This window comes from Somniosus microcephalus, chromosome 6 (genome assembly GCF_052327205.1).
Source record: "Somniosus microcephalus isolate GS21.2 chromosome 6, FLI_Smic_1.0, whole genome shotgun sequence".
NCBI classification, from domain to species: domain Eukaryota; kingdom Metazoa; phylum Chordata; class Chondrichthyes; order Squaliformes; family Somniosidae; genus Somniosus; species Somniosus microcephalus.
The window spans coordinates 130,955,425-130,975,020 of record NC_140992.1 but is presented as its reverse complement, the minus strand read 5'-3'; the positions used below and the strand labels follow the sequence as shown (position 1 = coordinate 130,975,020).

Here is a 19,596-nt window from a genome sequence, read left to right as displayed (position 1 = left end):
AGATTCTTCGGCCTGGCATGCAGAGCTACTTTAATTTCCCCCCCACCCCTCTTCACATGCCACAACTGAGGCCATAAGAAAGAATGAACTTGCATTTATATAATGCTTTATCACATCCTTGGGACATCCCAAAACACTTCACATACAATGAAGTACTTTTTTTGTTTTGAAATGTAGCCACTGCTTCGTAGGCAAATGCAGCAGACAACTTGTGCACAGAAAGGTCCCACAAAAGAGGTAAACTACCAGTTCAACTGTTTTTAGTGGTGGTCGAGCAAAGATTGTTGCCCGGAATATCAGAACTCCGAGGCTCTCAGAATACTGTCATTGGAACTTTTTATGTCTACCTGAACAGGCAGTTTAAGGATTCACTTGAAAGACTGCACCTCCAATAATGGAGTGAGGCAAGCCAGGAGAGTGTGGCATTTAATCTCAGCGGGGGTGATTAGAACCTAAGTACTGAAATATTCATTTATATATTTTACTGTGCTCTCAGTTTAAATGTATTTTAATTTACTTCATTTTAGCTGTTCAACACTAGGGAGCTGTTTGAGTAATAGGTAATTAATTGGTTGTAAAAGATGTTTGATTAGCTGTCCTCTGGCAGTTTTTTCCCCCCTGTGGCAGTTGGGCTATCGTGTACATTAAGACTGTATAAATTTGAGCTACAGTTTGAGGGGTCAGAAGAGTGTGGAGTTTAACCACTGAGAGAGTTCACCTTTGAGGTGCCATTAGACAGGATTTCCCCCCCCAATATTAGTACTTATGTGAAGTGAGTAAGAGGAGTTTGATATTGCAAGACTTTGCTAGTGTGAGATCAGGCCAACACTATGTTCATTTCATTAAGTTTGGCAGAAAGGCATGGCAATGAACCCTTGTAATGTGTGTGGAGTGCAATATGTGGACCATTACAGATTCTTGATGTATTCTAGAGCAGCCCATTTGCACTCGTGTCAGAAAATTGGAGCAGAGTCTCTGTGCTCGAGGAATAATTGGTCACACTCTGCAGCATCAGAGAGGATGGGGTTTTTTCTGGATAATAATCTTCAGAATGTGGTCCTCCAAGAGGCAATGCTAGACAGTTCAGGACACAAGGATAATGTGGAAAGGGAGAAGTGGGTGACCAATCATGGGGATAGCAGTAGGAGACACTGGTGTATGGAACCCCTGAGTTACTGGAACTGTTCAACAGAAACGTAGTGTTGGATAGTGACAGCGACTCAGGAGGATGGTCCTGAGCAACAATGTGACCCCGTGGAGTAAGGGACTACCCACGGAGTTGAGAGGCAGGTAGACTTTAAGAATAGGAGAGTGATGGTAATGGGGTATAGACAGCACTTTTTCACAGTCATGACCAGAAGACCCGAATGGTAATGATACCTCCCTAGTGCCAGATGAAGAGCATCTGGGAGCGGGTGAAAAAAACTTGTGGAAAGGAGGAAAAGCAGCCAGAGTTGTGGCCCACGTTGGAACCAATGACATAAATAGAAGGACGTTTGAGATCTTGCAGACAGTTTAAGGAGTTGGGAACTAGATTGAAAAACAAAACTTCAAGGGTGGTAAATCTAAAGATTGTTTCATGTGCCACATGAGGGACAGGTTAAGGAGAGGAGAATTAGGAAGGTCAATGTGGCTGCACGGCTGGTGCAGGAGTGCGGGGTTCACATTCTTGTGGCATTGGAGTGATTTCTAGAATAAGGGAATGCTATCCCCAAGGGATGACCTTCACCTGAACCGAAATGGCAGCAGTGTCCTTGTAGAGAAGGTAAAAAGAGCAGTGGAGGAGGATTTAAACAAATTTAGTGGGGCAAGTCTTGGTTTGAGTCTTGAAATGGAGAGCTGGATTAATAGTTATTTGAGTAGAAGCAGAAGGATCAGCTGAAATAAATTGAGAGAAAATATTAGGAGAGGAGAAAGGGGGAAAAATGAGGTAAAAAGATAAAAACATTGTTATGAAAGGGGCAAAGATTACTAACAAATAAAAGTAGAAAAGCAGGAAATAAAATACAGATCAACTTTACAAAAAATTGGGAGTCTGGATTTAGTGGTATGAGAAGGTTGACGCACTAATAACTATTGAGGGATATGATATCGATGCGTGCGCGCGCGTGCGTCAGAGTCGGAAAATGTTACAGATGTAACCGGTTTTAAACAAGTACAGGTGCGGGGAAGGGGAAGAAAGAACAAAAGGGAAGATCTGTGAAAGGGTGGAAGGCAGGAGGGTTTTCATGAACAGCAGAATCATTACCAGCACCTGCTTTCTGGAAAATATGGGAGCAGTGGTTATGAAATTGTTGAACTCGATGTTGAGTCCGGAAGGCTGTAAAGTGCCGAATCGAAAGATGAGGTGCTGTTCCTTGAGCTTCATTGGAACCGTGTAGGAGGCTGAGGTCAGAGTGGGACTGGGACAGAGAATTAAAATGGCAAGCAACCGGAAGCTCAGGGTCATGCTTGCGAACTGAATGGAGGTGTTCAGCAAACTGATCACCCAATCTGCATTTGGTCTCTCCAATGTAGAGGAGACCACCTCGTGAGCAGTTAATGCAGTGTACTAAATTGAAAGTACAAGTAAATCGCTGTTTCACTTGGAAGGAGTGTTTGGAGCCCTGGATGGTGGGAAGGGGGGGGCAGGTAAAAGGGCAGGTGTTACATCTCTTGTGCTTGCATTGGAAGGTGCCATTGGGGATGGGTGGCTGATGGAAGAGTGGACCAGGGTGTCGCGCAGGGAATGGTTCCTTCGGAATGCGGGAAGGGGAAGATGTGTTTGGTGGCATCGTGCTGGAGGTGGAGGATGACCGTTGAATGTGAAGGCTGGTGGGATGCAAGGTGAGGATGAGGGAACCCTATCTGGGAGGGAGGGAAAGGGTTGAGAGCAGAAGTGCGGAAATGGGATGGACACATTCAAGGGCCTGTCAACCACGGTGGAAGGGAATCCTCGGTTGAGGGAAAAGGAAGACCTATCTGAAGCACTGGTGTGGAAGGTGGCATTGCCAGAACAGATGTGACAGAGACATAGAAACTGGGAGTAAGGAATAGAGTGCATGCAGGGAACGGGGTGGGAGAAAGTGCAATCAAGATGGCTAATCTCTCCTTGTAATTTAACCCTTGGAGTCCAGGTATCATTCTGGTAACTTATAAAACTTATAAAATTCTAACAGGACTAGACCGATTAGATGCTGGAAGGATGTTCCCGATGGTCGGGGAGTCCAGAACCAGGGGTCACAGTCGTAAGGATAGGGGGTAGGCCATTTAGGACAGAAATGAGGAGGAATTTCTTCACCCAGAGAGTGGTGAACCTGTGGAATTCTCTACCACAGAAGGCAGTAGAGGCCAATTCATTAAATATATTCAAGAAGGAGTTAGATATATTTCTTAAGGCTAAAGGGATCAAGGGGTATGGGGAGAAAGCAGGGACCGGGTACTGAATTTGGATGATCAGCCATGATCACATTGAATGGCGGAGCAGGCTCGAGGGGCCGAATGGCCTACTCCTGCTCCTATCTTCTATGTTTCTGTGGTAAATCTACGCTGCACTCCCTCAAAGGCCAGTATATCCTTCCTAAGGTGTGATGCCCAGAACTGAACACAGTACTCCAGGTGTGGTCTAACTAGGGCTTAGTACAGCTGTAGCATAACTTCTACCCCCTTGTACTCTAGTCCTCTAGATCTAAAGCCCAGAATTCCATTAACCTTTTAAATTATTTTCTGTACCTGTCCATGACATTTTAATGGTCTATGTACCTGGACCACAAAGCCTCTTTGGACTGCCACTATTTCTAGCTTTTCACCATTTAGAAAGTACTCTGATCTATCCTTTTTAGGTCCAAAGTGGATGACCTCACATTTGCCTATATAGAAATTTATTTGGCATAATTTTGCCCATTCACTTAATCTATCTTTGTAATTTTATGCCACTGTTTACAATGCCGCCTATCTTTGTGTCACCGGCAAACTTGTATATGTGGCTCTCTATCCCATCATCTAAGTCGTTAATAAATATGGTGAATAGTTGAGGTCCCAACACAGATGCCCGTGGGACTCCTGCTAATTACAGTACCTGCCCATTATCCCAACTCTGTCTCCTGCCGCTCAGCCAATCTCGTAACCAGGTCAATAATTTGTCTTCAATTCTATGAGCTTCAACTTTAGCTTACAGTTATGAGGGACTTTATCGCATGCCTTCTGGAAGTCCATATAAATAACATCCACAGACATTCCCCTGTCCCTACTTTAGTCACCTCTTCAAAAAATTCACTCAGGTTTGTCAGGCATGACCTACCCTTTAGAAATCCATGCTGGCACTCTCTGATCAGCTGAAAATTTTCAAGGTGTTCAATAATTTCCCGACAACAGATGTTAGGCTAACTGGTCTATAATTCCATGTTTTCCCTCTCTCACCTTTCTTAAACAGTGGAGTGACGTGCAATTTTCCAATCTAAAGAAATGGTCCTGAATCGAGAGGTCCTGTTTTGTCACCTTTTGTTCTTTGTATCTCTCCCAGTTGCCAGGATCCTTGCTATTTTTTGCATTTTTGTAAGCTTTTTGTTTTAGTTTAAATACCCTGATCCCTCTCGTCATCCATGTCTTTTTTTTTGGCAAGTAGAGCTTGTGTCCTCTGTTGAATGGGCGAATACACTTAATGGAATGACACTGAAGGGCAAGTGTGGATGAATAGAGAGACCTAGGGGTTCAAATAATTCCCTAAAGTGAGACTGCAAAGCCATAAAAAAGGCCAATGGCATTTGGATTTTATAAATGGGCGTATAGTGTACAAAAGTAATGTTGAATTTATACAAAACAGTGATTAAGCCACAGTGAGGCTACTGTACATAATTTTGGGTGTCCCCTTTATAGAAAGGATATTAAATCCTTAGAGAGCGTAAAGCATCGATTCACCAGGATGATCCCAGGGATGGAAAACTACAGTTGTATATCCCTGAAAAAGCTTTCTCGAGGAGGCCGACTCCAGGAGTTGCATAAAAACATAAGAACAGGCCATTTGGCCCCTCGAGCCTGCTCCGCCATTCAGTAAGGTCATGACTGATCTTCTACCTCATCTCCACTTTCCTGCACTATCCCCATATCCCTTGATTCCCTTAATATCCAAAAATCTATCGATCTCTGTCTTGAATCTACTAAACGACTGAACCTCCACAGCCCTCTGGGGTAGAGAATTCCAAAGATTCACCACCCTCTGAGTGAAGAAATTTCTCTTTATCTCCGTGCTAAATGGCCGACCCCTTATTCTGAGACTGTGACCCCCTGGTTCTAGACTCCCCAGCCAGGGGAAACATCCTCCCTGCATCTACCCTGTCAAGCCCTGTAAGAATGTTGTATGTTTCAATGAGATCACCTCTCATTCTTCTAAACTCTAGAGATTATAGGCCTAGTCTACTCGATCTCTCCTCGGGACAATTCCCCCCCATTCCTGGAATCAGTCTGGTGGACCTTCGTTGCACTCCCTCTATGGCAAGTATATCTTTCCTTAGGTAAGGAGACCAAACTGTACACCGTACTCCAGGTGTGGTCTCACCAGGGCCCTATATATAATTGCAGTAAGATGTCTTTACACTTATACTCAAATCCTCTTGTAATAAAGGCCAACATACCATTTGCTCTCCTAATTGCTTGCTGTACCCAGGTCCCTCTGAACATCAACATTTCCCAATCTCTCACCATTTAAAAAAATACTCTGCTTTTCTATTTTTCCTACCAAAGTGGATAACTTCACATTTTTCCACATTATATTCCATTTGCCATGTTCTTGCCCACTCACTTAGCTTGTCTATATCCCCTTGAAGCCTCCTTGCATCCTCCTCACAACTTACATTCCCACCCAGCTTTGTATCATCAGCAAACCTGGATATATTACATTTAGTCCCCTCATCCAAATCATTGATGTAGATTGTGAATAGCTGAGGCTCAAGCACTGATCCTTACGGTACCCCACTAGTTACAGCCTGCCAACCCGAAAATGACTCGTTTATTCCTACTCTCTTATCGAATACCTTCTGAAAATCCAAATACACTGGTTCCCCCTTATCCAATCTGTTAGTTAGAACCTCAAAAAACTCGAGCAGATTCGTCAAACATGATTTCCCTTTCATAAATCCGTGTTGACTCTGCCCAATCCTATTATTATTTTCTAAGTGCCCTGTTACCACGTCCTTAATTATAGATTCTAGCATTTTCCCGACTACTGATGTCAGGCTAATTGGTCTGTAGTTCCCCGTTTTCTCTCTTCCCTCCTTTCTTAAATAGTGGGTTTACATTTGCTACCTTCCAATCTGCAGGAACTGTTCTAGAATCTATGGAATTGTGGAAAATGACAACCAATGCAGCCACTATCTCTATAGCCACCTCATTCAAAACCTAGGATGTAGGCCATCAGGTCCAGGGGATTTATCGGCTTTCAGTCCCATTAATTTCTCTAGTACTATTTTTTTACTAATACTAATTTCTTTCAGTACCTCATTCCTGCTAGACCCTTGGTTCTCCACTATTTCCGGGAAGTTTTTTGCATTTTCTTCCATGAAGACAGACACACTGGCCCCGATTTTCGGCTTGTGTGGGGAATGGTCGGATTTCCCCGAATGTGGGGTTTCTGACACACATAAAAAAGTGTCAGCCAGCTCCACGCAATTTTCCCTCAAGTGGCCAATTAATTCCCAGCATGTGGGAAGCCTTGCTAATTGTCTAAATCGAGTCAGAAATCCCCACACTATGATGTCATCATTCGTGGTGCCTTCAAAGTGTCCAGCAAGCTTCTCCACCTCTACAGGCTTCTCAACCACTCTTGCACAATGGCAGAGGAGCCTGCACCAGCTGCTGCCAGCGGCAGAGGCCGAGCTGCCTTCAAATTCGACGAGGCTTCACTGCAGGCATTATTGGATGGGGTTAGGGCCCACAGGGAGGTCCTCTTCCCTAGGTCAGGGAGGAAGAGGCCTCCCACTGAGACCAATGCTGCATGGATGCAGGTGTCAGCAGATGCCAACTCATTGGGAGTCACCAGAAGAACCTTGGCATTACATCTCTATCTCCTTCCTTTACTCCCCCACAGTACCATCCAGAGCCCCCGTCCTCACTGTGGAGGAGGAAGAGGCTGTGCAGCCAGACTCCTCAGAGGAAGCTCCAACCTCTGAGGGCGCAGCATCAGCAGAAGTAAGCGCACCCAGCACCAGCGCAGACACTCACACCTCGGGGGGACCTTCGGGACATAGAGTAGTGTTGTCACCTGGTGTTTCAGAGCTCACAAGTGAGCCTCAGCAGATTCTGGAGACGGACAGCAGTGGAGAGTCCTCGTCGGAGGGCACAGGGCTCTGCCAGCTCAGCTCAGCTGCGCTGCATCTCGACCCTCTGCCTCTGGGTCCATCCGCAAGAGAAGAGGTGATGGATCTCCATGCACAGATGCAGGAGTCTCTGGCAGGTTTTGTCTCTAGGGTCGCTGCGAGTGCTGAGCAAATGGAGGAGTCCATAGCGACCATGAGCAGAGCCTTTGTGGAGTCATTGGCGCATGAATGCATCACCATGGAAAGGTTGGCAACCTCCATGCAGGAGATAACTCGCCAGGGTACGGAAAACATGGTGAGTGCTCATAAGAGAATGACATCTCTTGAGGAGCGTTGGCCATCTGTTGAACAGAGAAACCAGATCTTCATGGAAGTCCTTCTGAGTAGGACTGCCAGTGCAGAAACGGGTCCCACTGGCCCCCTAAAGCGCAGCAAGGTGCTCTCAAGCCACTTCCAAGCGCTGGCCCCTTCTGGCCTGTGCAGCTTCAGGTGAGTGAGCAGCAGCCTGGTGCTCATCCTGCTGTTCCTGGTTCTGCTGCTGCCGCCTCTGCTGTTGGAGATCCTCTAATGCCAGGAAGGGAACGTCCCATAGGCCTCCCATGCTTCTGGCAGATGCCTCCGTTGAGGGGGCGCTGAGTTAGGGTGGTGAGAGGGGCTTCCCAGGAGCTCACACTGGAGAAGTGTGTGAGGCTCCAACTTCCTGCAGCTGCTCCTAAGGCTTCAAAAAGTTCCCCCAAGCCTTGATCAACAAGGTCCTGCAGCCTGCAAATGCTGCCTATTTAAATCTCTTCAGCCCTCAGCGACCTGCAGCTGCAAGCAAGCAAGCCAGCAGTTTTCACACCTGCTCTCAGCAGCGGGGTTCTCCGCAGGCGGGTTTCAGGTGGGGAAAGCACCAAAGTTGCAACGGCACGGGAAAATCCACTTCAACAAGCAGATAATTGCTTGTTCGTGCTCCGATAACCAGTCCCGCCAGCGGCGGCCAGGACTGAAGCGGGGTGCGTGGAAACGGCAGTCCGAAAGTCGGACGGGGTGGGGAATCAGGCGGGGGGGGTCCCGACCCGCTTTTTCGCCGATTTTTGGCCCCCGGCCGCATGAAAAGCCGCCCGACGGCGGCCAGAAAATCGGGGCCACAGTATTTGTTTAATTTCTCTGCCATTTCCTTATTCCCCAATATAATTTCTCCTGTCTCGGCCTGTAAGGGACCCACATTTACTTTTGCTAATCTTTTCCTTTTTACATACCTATAGAAGCTTTTACAGTCTGTTTATATGTCTCTTGCTAGTTTACTCTTGTATTCTATTTTCCCTTTCTTTATCAATTTCTTGGTCCTCCTTTGCTGAATTCTAAAATCCTCCCAATCCTCAGGCTTACTACTCTCTTTGGCAACATTATAAGCCTCTTCCTTTGATCTAATACTATCTTTAACTTATCTTGTTAGCCACGCTTGGACCACTTTTCCTGTGGGGTTTTTGTGCCTTAAAGGAATGTATATTTGTTGTAAATTATGTATTAATTCTTTAAATGCTAGCCATTGCTTGTCTACCGTCATACTTTTTAATGTAGTTTCCCAATATACCTTAGCCAACTCGCCCCTCATACCTATGTAGTTTGCTTTGTTTAGATTCAAGACCCCAGTTTCAGATTTAACTAAATCACTTTCAAACTCAATATAAAGTTCTATCATATTATGGTCACTCTTCCCTAAAGGTCCCCTTACTACAGGTTATTAATTAACCCTTTCTCGTTGCACAATACTAGATCTAAAATAGCCTGTTCCCTAGTTAGTTCCTCAACATACTGAGTTCAATTGGGTGCACTTGGCTGGGACTTGAATAGACTCCAAGGATCTATCCTTAGCCCCCACCTATTTGTCATCTACATGCTGTCCCTTGGCGACATCATCCGAAAACACAGCATCCGGTTCCACATGTACGCTGATGACACCCAGCTTTACCTCACCACCACCTCTCTCGACCCCTCCACTGCCTCTGGTTTGTTACGCTGCTCGTCTTGCATCCAGTATTGGATGAGCAGAAATTTCCTCCAAATAGATATTTGGAAGACCAAAGCCATTGTCTTTGGTCCCCAACACAAACTCCGTTCCCTAGCCACCGACTCCATCCCTCTCCCTGGCCACTGTCTGAGGCTGAACCAACCTGTTCGCAACTGTGGCAACCTATTTGACCCCGAGCTTCAAACCCCATATTGGCTCCAGCACCAAGACTGCCTAATTCCACCTACGTAACATCGCCCCTCTCAACCCCTGCTTCAGCTCATCTGCTGCTGAAATCATGACTTTTTTATATCTCGACTTGACTATTCCAATGCTCTCCTGGTGAGCCTCCAACCTTGCACCCTCCGTAAACTTGAGCTCATCCAAACCTCTGGTGCCCGTATCCTAACTCTAAACAAGCCCTGTTCACCTATCACCCTTGTGCTCGCTGATCTGCATTGGCTTTCAGTCCGGTAATGCCTGAATTAAAAAATTCTTATCCTTGTTTTCAAATCCCTCCATGGCCTTGCCCCTCCCTATCTCTAACCTCCACCAGCCCTACAACCCTCCAATATCTCTGCTTCTCCAATTCTGGCCTTTTGCGCATCTCCGATTTTAATCACTCCACCATTGTCAGCATGCCTTCAGCTGCCAAGCTCTGGAATTCCCTCTCTATACCCCTCTGCCTCTCTACTTCTCTTCCTTTAAGACGCTCCTTAAAACCTACCTCTTTGACCAAGCTTTTGATCACTTGCCCTAATATTTCCTTATGTGGCTCGTGTCATTTTGTTAATGCTCCTGTGAAGCACCTTGTGACGTTTTGCTAAATTAAAGTTGCTATATAAATGTAAGTTGCTCTTGTAAATGCTTTTGTTCCTTTTATTTTGTTGCAGCCAAAGTTATTCACGGCACACTGCTCCTAATTTAGGCTCCCATGCAGCAGTTCTGATGACCTGACCTGATCCTTATGCGCTTTCCAGCTCCCTGACCTACTCAGCCTTTCACGACCCGGTCGTCACAAAGGACTTAAGATAGGATCAACTTGAGCAACAGTGGGCCACCCTGTGAAGGTCTTGCCCAGCACACTTCAACCCAACTGGTTGTTGGCCCATCTGATTGCTCACTCACGCAGGACTCTTCAAGTCCTTACTGGTTTATCTAGTTACTCGTCTATCCACCCTGAGTACTTCTTGGGCTGCCCTTCCCAAGTGCTTTGTATCAAGTGCCTCCCAGTTTTAAAATGCTTGTGATCTTTTCCTTTGTCATTTTCAGGCCTTGCACTGCTCTTTCATCCTCCTCATCTCATCCAGCCTTGCCCTATTTCAACTCTCCATCCTCTACCACCATGACCCCCACAATCCCCCTCTCAGCCCAACTAATATTTAAAGAAAATCTCTAACTGGTTACTATAACAACTGGCTATTGGTAAGTGGAATATATACAGATTCTATGAGCAGCTGTTAAAAATCAGCATGAAACTTCTTTCAAAGTTAGGCAGGTTGAGAAAGGCAAATCACCAGCATTTTAAACCCTTTTGCTGGTTCTCATTAAAGTTTCATGGTATAACACTTCTGTCATTAAAACAGCATAGCCTCTGACTTACCATGAGCAATGCCACGGGAGATGAGTAAAATAAAGTGTCTGGTTCCATCATCACACTTGTGCCCGATTTGCTCACATTCATAAAATAGAAGCACATCACGAGTTAGAGAATGTACAATCAAATGTGAGGATTATAGGTAGATAGCCTTCTAATAAGGAGTTACTAAGGATATATGAATCAAACAAAATCTACCAATAAAAGAGGGGAAGAAATAAAATCGCTCTACAAATATCTTTTGAAAGTCTTTTACACTTTCATCTTGACTTTGCCACTGGGATAAGCATTTACTGCTGGAAATAAGGTTTGTAACATAATAAAGATACTAAAAAAAATTACAGTAACATTTATTACACTTGCCTAAACGTTTTCGATGTTGGAACGGCCTTCTACTTTGCTTTCCATTGGAGGCTTGTTTCTGACTTAAGCCTGAGTCTTGCGTTCATCAGAGTTCAGGAAGACAACATGTCAGTTGAAGAGACCAACAAGGTAGCAGACTAGAGCGCGCCAGCATGCATTTGTGCCCATAACTTTTTAGATGTGTTTATCCAACTGTTTCCTTTCCAAGTGTTCAAAAATTACTGGCAGCACAACACTAGGAAAAACATTTTTGGGACTTTGAAGATGAAAGTTTTTTTGTATTTATAAAAAAAAAATCAAATCAATATAAAGCTCAAACTTTAGTTTGTTCGGTCACTTTGTCAGGGTAAACTATGTTACATACATTGGGTTACTTGTGTTCTCCTCTTGCCCTCTCAGGGATTACATAGAAATTACAACAGGGGAAATGGACCTTTTGGCCCAACCAGTTTGTGTTGGTATTTATCCTCCATACAAACGCCATCCTCCATAGTCCTAATCCCATGTACCTGCTCTGTTCCAACATGCCTTTATCTTCCTTTCCTTCAACCACCTATCTAACATATTCTTAAAACTTGACATGATCTCTGCTTCAGTCACTAACTTTGGTAGTGCATTCCACAACTTCACAACCCTTTTTTTTTAAAGAAAAGTTTCTCTTGCTCTCAATCCTAAGGCTCTATATATATATGTGTGTGTGTATGTATAGGGGGTCACGATTTCAGAGTTTACAGATGACCCAAAACTTGTAAATGTAAAGTGGGGAGGATAGCAGACTTCAGGAGTGCATACACAGACTGGTGAAATGGGCAGACACGTGGCAGATAAAAGTTAATGCAGAGGAGTGTGAAATGATGTATTTTGAAAGAAAGAACTTGCATTTCTGTAGCACCTTTCAGGAATCCCAAAACGCTTTACAGCCAATGAAGTACTTTTGTAATGTAAATGAGGAGACACAATATGAACTAAATGGTACAATTTTAAAAAGGGGTACAGGAACAGGGAGACTTGAGTTCATATACACACATTTTTGAAGGTCCAGGACAAGTTGATAAAGCTGTTTTTAAAAAAAAAAACATACAGGATCCATAGCTTTATAAATAGAGGCATAGAGTACAAAATCAAGGAAGTTAGTTAAACCTTTATAAATCATTGGTTAGGCCTCCAATTCTGGGCACCACACTTTAGAATGGATGTCAGGCCTTGGAGAGGGTGCAGAGGAGATTGACCAGAATTATACCAGGGATGAGTGGCTTCAGTTATGCAGAGAGAGTAGAGAAGCTGGGATTATTGTCAAAGCAGAGAAGGTTAAGGGAGATTGAATAGAGGTGTTCAAAATTGAGGAATTTTGATAGAGTAAATAAGGAGAAACTTTTTCCACTGGCAGGAGGGTTGATAATCAGAGAACAGAGTTAAGATAATTGGCAAAAGAACCAGAAGGGAGATGAGCAGAAATTCTTTATGTAGTGTGTTATGATCTGGAATGCACTGCCTGAAAGGGTGGTGAAAGCAGATTCAATAGTAACATTCAAAAGCAAATTGGATATATGCTTAAAGGAAAAACTGCAGAGCTATGAGGAAAGGGCAGGGTAGTGTGACTAATTGGATATACTCTTTCAAAGAGTAGGCATTGGCACGATGGGCTGAATAGCCACCTTCTGTACTGTGAATCTGTTCCTTCATTCTAGACTTGATCAATGGTAGATATTTCTACCCTATATCGTCCCTCCGTTATTTGAATCAACTCCATTAAATCACCCCTTAATCTCTATTCAAACAAAAACAGCCCCAATTTTTCAAGTCTGTTTTCCTATTATTTTACAGCCTCTTTAACCCCTTTTTTCCACTTCCCAACTACCAGTTTCTCCTGGCCTGACTCTGAACACTACTGTCTTTCTCACCCACCCTTGTCGCAGGACCTTTCAGACCTCTTCCCAGCCCTCTTCCCAGCCCACCTCCACCCAGTATACTTTCTTCCCATCTTCCTGCAGATACGAAGATGCAAAATTGACGAGCAGGATCAATCGCCGGACTTCTTCCCTCCCCAACCTCCGCAGCCAAGTAATCTCTTGGGAGATGTAAAAACCAGAGAATAATCCCATGTTCAAGAAGGGAAATAATACTCTGTAAAATTCCCCTCCAAACCCTTCAGGCGATCAAAACCAGTGCAGGAGATCACATGGACCAATTGCTAACCTATAAAGACACTTGCATTCTATTTACACTTAGGGTACTGTGCACAGTTCTGGTCTCCATATTACAAAAAGGATAAAGAAGCACTGGAGACAGTGCAAAAAAGAATTACAATTATGATACCAGAACACTGAGTGTACAACTATCAGGAAAAGCTGAACAGGCTGGGGCTCTTTGAAGAAGACGGAGAGGTGATCTGATAGAGTCCTTTAAAATTATCAAGGGGTCCGATAGTGTAGAGGTAGAGAAACTATTTCCACTTCTGGTGGAGTCCAAAATTAGGGCCATAAATACAAGATGATAGGGAATTCAGGAGAAACTTTGTACTCTGAGGGTGGTGAGAATGTGGAATTTGTTACCACATGGAGTGGTTGAGGTGAATAGCATTGATGCATTTAAGGGAAAGTTAGTGAAGTACATGAGGGAGAAAGGAAGGATATGTTGATACGGTGTGATGAAGTAAGGTGGGAGGAGGCTTAGGTGGAGCATAAACACCAGCATAGACTTGTTGGGCCGAATGGCCTGTTTCTGTGCTGTAAAATTCGATGTAATAATGCGATCTCTGCCCTAGTCAGCTCCTTGAAGTCATGTAGAGAGTTAGCACCCACCACACCAGCCAGCAACGCATTCCAGAGGCTTTCTATTCTTTGGGGGAAAAGAAGAACTGCCTAACATCCAGTCTCTTCCTACTCTTACATAGTTTAAACTTGTGTCTCCTGGTCCTCCCCAATCTGTTACACTGGAATAATCTATCAATAGGGACGCTATTCAGCCATTTAATTATTTTATAGACCTCTGTCAGCTATTCATATTTCATAGCCCCTTCTCTTTCCACTCCCCAACTACCAGTTTCTCCTGGTCTGACTCTGAACATCCACCCTTGTCGCAGGACCTCTAATGATCCCCTCTAGCATCTTCCAATAATGGATGTCCGGCTGATAGGCCTGAAGTTCCCTGGCTCTAATCTGTTCACGTTTTTGAAAATAGGAACTACATGAGCTAGCTTACAGTCTAAGGGAACCACCCTGACTCTATTGAAGATATGGGCAAGGGGCTCAGAGCACCTGTTCCATCTCTAATCACCTATGGATATATATTATCTGGACCTGGAACCCTATCAATTTTGAGCTTTCCTAATCTATCCAAGATGACATTAATTTCTATTTTAATAATGTTACGCAATGCTGAGCACCTGTCTTGTGGAACATAAGCGTTCTCCACAGGAGTATAGACTGATGCAAAATAGTCATTTAGCAGCTCTGCCATAACCTGAGAATCAGTTTGATGTTAGGTAAGAGATGATAAGTACATCAATAAAGGAACATTTGCAAGAGATATTGAAGCCATACAAAAGAGAGGGAAGGAGAGACATACAGTAAAGTGAGCCAGAGACAATGAAAAAAGAGTCTGACCAGGTGATGCACTGTGAAAAGTTGTAATAGCCATACAGAAAGAGAAAAATAACATTTTATTTAAAGTTACAGTGGGAAAGAATGAGTGTAATAGGAAGAGAGAGATTGGGATGTTATAAAAGATTTTGCTTCAGTCTTCCAGAATTTTACTGCAACTATATTAGGTGTGAGCACCCCTGTCACTCTGAAGAGATATAATAGCCTCAAACCCGCACCCCCTCGTCTCCTCCAGCCCGCTCCCCAATTAAAAAATATCTTCAAAGCTTATTCAGCTGTGCCTTCTCTGGCACTTCTTGCCTGCTGTCTGTCACTTCTGCTTCTCATCACTGCCACAGCACCTCAGTTATGATCACAGCCAGAGACTGTGCTCTCAGACCTGGACTTGTAATCCTGGGCTGCTTGCAGCCCCGTACCCGAGGTGCTTCATATCGCCATTACCCTTGGTGTTGCCACTCCCAGTATATCCACGCTCCAGTCCAACCCACTTCTCCAACAGCCCACCTGCTCTTTGCTTCCATCCCGTCCTTGACAAGCTACAGATTCCAGTAACTGAGCTAGCACCTACTGCTTGTTGTGGGAAAGAGTTCCACACTTCAACCACCCTTTGTGTGAAGAAGTGTTTCCTAACTTCTCTCCAGAATGGCCTGGCTCGGATTTTAAGGTTATGTCCCCTTGTCCTAGACTCCCCCACCAGCAGGAAAAGTTTCTCTCTATCTACCCTATCAGTTCCTTTCAAAATACCAGAAACTTCAATCAAAAGCACCCTTTAACGTTCTATTTCCCAGGAAATACAAACCTAGTTTATGTAATGTCTCCTCATAATCTAACCCTTGGAGTCCTGGTAATATTTTGGTGATTCTGCGCTGCACTTCTTCCAAGGCCAATATATCCTTTCTAAGGTGTGGTACCCAGAACTGTGCACACTACCCCAGATGTGGTCTAACCAAGGCTAACCAGAGAGGGTACAAGAATAGAATGGCAGCTAACATAAAAGATCATCCAAAAGTCTTCTATAGGCGTATAAATAGTAAACGGGTAGTAAGAGGAGGGGTGGGGCCGATTAGGGATCAAAAAGGAGACCCTACGCATGGAGGCAGAGGGTATGGCTGAGGTGCTAAATGAGTACTTTGCATCTGTCTTCACCAAGGAAGAAGATGCTGCCATAGACATAGTGAAGGAGGAGGTAGAGGAGATACTGGATGGGATAACAATTGATAAGAGGAGGTACTAGAAAGGCTGGCTGTACTTAAAGTAGATAAGTCATCGGGACCAGATGGGATGCATCCTCTAAGTGAAGGAAGAAATCGTGGAGGCACTGGCCATAATCTTCCAATCCTCCTTAGAAACGGGGTGGTACCAGAGGACTGGAGAATAGCAAACGTTACACGATTGTTCAAAAAAAGGGTGTAAAGATTAACCCTGCAACTATAGGCCAGTCAGTTTAACCTTGGTAGTGGGGAAGCTTTTAGAAACAATAATCAGGGACAAAATTAACAGTCACTTGGACAAATGTGGATTAATTAAGGAAAGCCAGCACAGATTTGTTAAAGGCAAATCGTGTTTAACCAACGTGATTGAGTTTTTTGATGAGGGCATTGCGGTTGATGTGGTGTACATGGATTTCCAAAAGGTATTTGACAAGTGCCACATAATATTTTTGTTAGTAAAGTTGAAGCCCATGGAATAAAAGGGACAGTGGCAGAATGGATATGAAATTGGCTAAGTGACTGGAAACAGAGAGTAGTGGTGAACGGTTGTTTTTTGGACTGGAGGAAGGTATACAGTGGTGTTCCCCAATGTATTGAATAACACTGTTCTACGTCGGTTGGTTTTTGTTGTCCTTTGCCTTTGAGTCCTTTGCCCCTCATGGTGAAAGGTATACAGTGGTGTTCCCCAGGGGTCGGTACTAGGACCACTGCTTTTCTTGAGATATCTATCTATATATATAAAGCGGCTCTTCTGTCTGTCTGTCCCGATGTCTGTCTGTCTGTCCGTGTTCTATACGTTTGAAAGTTACAGAGCGTACCGACGTGCGCATCGCCTCAAAAGAAAGCTTGCGATTCCGGACCGGTCATAGGCGTATTTACGTTTCGGCCGCACAAAAATCCCGCCCGCGGTATCCGAAAAACGTTCAACGTTCCGCTCATTAGCATCTCATTAGCGACCGTGTGATGTCGAGGTCCACCAATTGGACGGCGAGTTCCTGGCGCGTGCCGTCCGACAGTTGAGTGTCGAGTGACTCGACGATTGACCAATCCTACGCTTCGGTGACCTGACCGGTCGACCAATCGGTGCGTGTGTGGGCGGGCCTTATCCTTCTGAACCGAGGTGAGTGGCCGCCATCTTGATTTTTCACAATTTTTTCCCCCACACTTTCTGTGTGTTAGGGAACTAAGGTAAATATTTTAATGATGTGTTAGGGAATTAAATAACAATTTATTTGTGTTTTAAATTGCCTTTAGCAACAGGAGGAACTGAAGTGATCCCCTAACCGCCGCCGTCCCCAAACCGGCGTTTTTAAAAATCAAAAACTTTCTCTCTCTCTCTCTCCCCTCTCTCCTCCTCTTCCCTCTCTCCCTCTCCTCTTCCCTCTCTCCCTCTCCTTCTCTCTCTCCTCTTCCCTCTCTCTCTCTCTCCTTCTCCTCTTCCCTCTCTCTCTACTTCCCCCTCTCAGGTTTCACGGTGTCGGGCCGTAGCGCGGGCGGGCCGCCCGAAGTTTCCCGCTCGCTAACGGCCTCGCGCCGCCCGCACTCACCGCGCATGCGCCGCCCGCACTGATTACAGCCGGGGGGGGCGGGGCTCTGAGAGCGCGGCTCTCTGCCGGGGGGGGCGGGGCTCGGAGAGCGCGTCTCTCGGCCGGGGGGGGCGGGGCTCGGAGAGCGCGTCTCTCGGCCGGGGGGGGGTGGGGCTCGGAGAGCGCGTCTCTCGGCCGGGGGGGGCGGGGCTCGGAGAGCGCGTCTCTCGGCCGGGGGGGGGGGTGGGGCTCGGAGAGCGCGTCTCTTGGCCGGGGGGGGGTGGGGCTCGGAGAGCACGGCTCTGTGCCGGGGGGGGTGGGGCTCGGAGAGCGCGTCTCTCGGCCGGGGGGGGCGGGGCTCGGAGAGCGCGTCTCTCGGCCGGGGGGGGGGTGGGGCTCGGAGAGCACGGCTCTGTGCCGGGGGGGGGGGTGCTCGGAGAGCGCGTCTCTCGGCCGGGGGGGGGGGGGGCTCGGAGAGAAGAGGCCGCCAGTTGCGAAGCCGCCTTGACGCCGGCACGCATGCGCACGGCCCGCCACTGCGTCTAGGCTTTTGTCTGCAGGAATTAAAGATTAATCTGGACACTACTGTGAGCAAACTGGGGGGGGGGGGGGGGGAGAGAGCGACGGGGGGGGAAGAGACAGCAACTGGGGGGGGGAAGAGACAGCGACTGGGGGGGGGGAAGAGACAGCGACGGGGGGGGGAAGAGACAGCGCCTGGGGGGGGGAAGAGACAGCGACTGGGGGGGGAAGAGAGAGCGACTGGGGGGGGAAGAGAGAGCGACTGGGGGGGGAAGAGAGAGCGACGGGGGGGGGAAGAGAGAGCGACGGGGGGGGAAGAGAGAGCGACGGGGGGGGAAGAGAGAGCGACGGGGGGGGGAAGAGAGAGCGACGGGGGGGGAGAGAGAGCGACGGGGGGGGAAGAGACAGCGACTGGGGGGGGGAAGAGACAGCGACTGGGGGGGGGGGAAGAGACAGAGTCTGGGGGGGGGGAAGAGACAGCGACTGGGGGGGAAGAGAGAGCGATGGGGGGGGAAGAGAGAGCGACGGGGGAGGGGGAAGAGACAGCGACTGGGGGGGGGGAAGAAAGAGAGCGACTGGGGGGAAGAGAGAGAGCGACTGGGGGGAAGAGAGAGAGCGACTGGGGGGAAGAGAGAGCGCGACTGGGGGGGGAGGAGAGAGCGCGACTGTGGGGGGGGGTGTCGCTCTCTTCCCCCCAGTCGCTCTCTCTCTTCCCCCCAGTCGCTCTCTCTCTTCCCCCCAGTCGCTCTCTCTCTTCCCCCCAGTCGCTCTCTCTCTTCCCCCCAGTCGCTCTCTCTCTTCCCCCCAGTCGCTCTCTCTCTTCCCCCCAGTCGCTCTCTCTCTTCCCCCCAGTCGCTCTCTCTCTTCCCCCCAGTCGCTCTCTCTCTTCCCCCCCAGTCGCTCTCTCTCTTCCCCCCCAGTCGCTCTCTCTCTTCCCCCCCAGTCGCTCTCTCTCTTCCCCCCCAGTCGCTCTCTCTCTTCCCCCCCAGTCGCTCTCTCTCTTCCCCCCCAGTCGCTCTCTCTCTTCCCCCCCAGTCGCTCTCTCTCTTCCCCCCCAGTCGCTCTCTCTCTTCCCCCCCAGTCGCTCTCTCTCTTCCCCCCCAGTCGCTCTCTCTCTTCCCCCCCAGTCGCTCTCTCTCTTCCCCCCCAGTCGCTCTCTCTCTTCCCCCCCAGTCGCTCTCTCTCTTCCCCCCCAGTCGCTCTCTCTCTTCCCCCCAGTCGCTCTCTCTCTTCCCCCCAGTCGCTCTCTCTCTTCCCCCCAGTCGCTCTCTCTCTTCCCCCCAGTCGCTCTCTCTCTTCCCCCCAGTCGCTCTCTCTCTTCCCCCCAGTCGCTCTCTCTCTTCCCCCCAGTCGCTCTCTCTCTTCCCCCCAGTCGCTCTCTCTCTTCCCCCCAGTCGCTCTCTCTCTTCCCCCCAGTCGCTCTCTCTCTTCCCCCCAGTCGCTCTCTCTCTTCCCCCCAGTCGCTCTCTCTCTTCCCCCCAGTCGCTCTCTCTCTT

General features: G+C 47.2%; 1 protein-coding gene across 1 annotated transcript in view; it reads left to right on the top strand.

Annotated features, from left to right (window-relative positions):
• Window positions 1-19,596, top strand: part of ubxn7 (UBX domain protein 7) — a 119,527-nt gene that overhangs the window by 17,545 nt on the left and 82,386 nt on the right. The window contains exon 5 of the mRNA XM_085992000.1: window positions 2,674-2,826. Within this exon, the coding sequence (XP_085848126.1) occupies window positions 2,674-2,826 (153 nt within the window). The remainder of the gene's footprint in view (window positions 1-2,673; window positions 2,827-19,596) is intronic.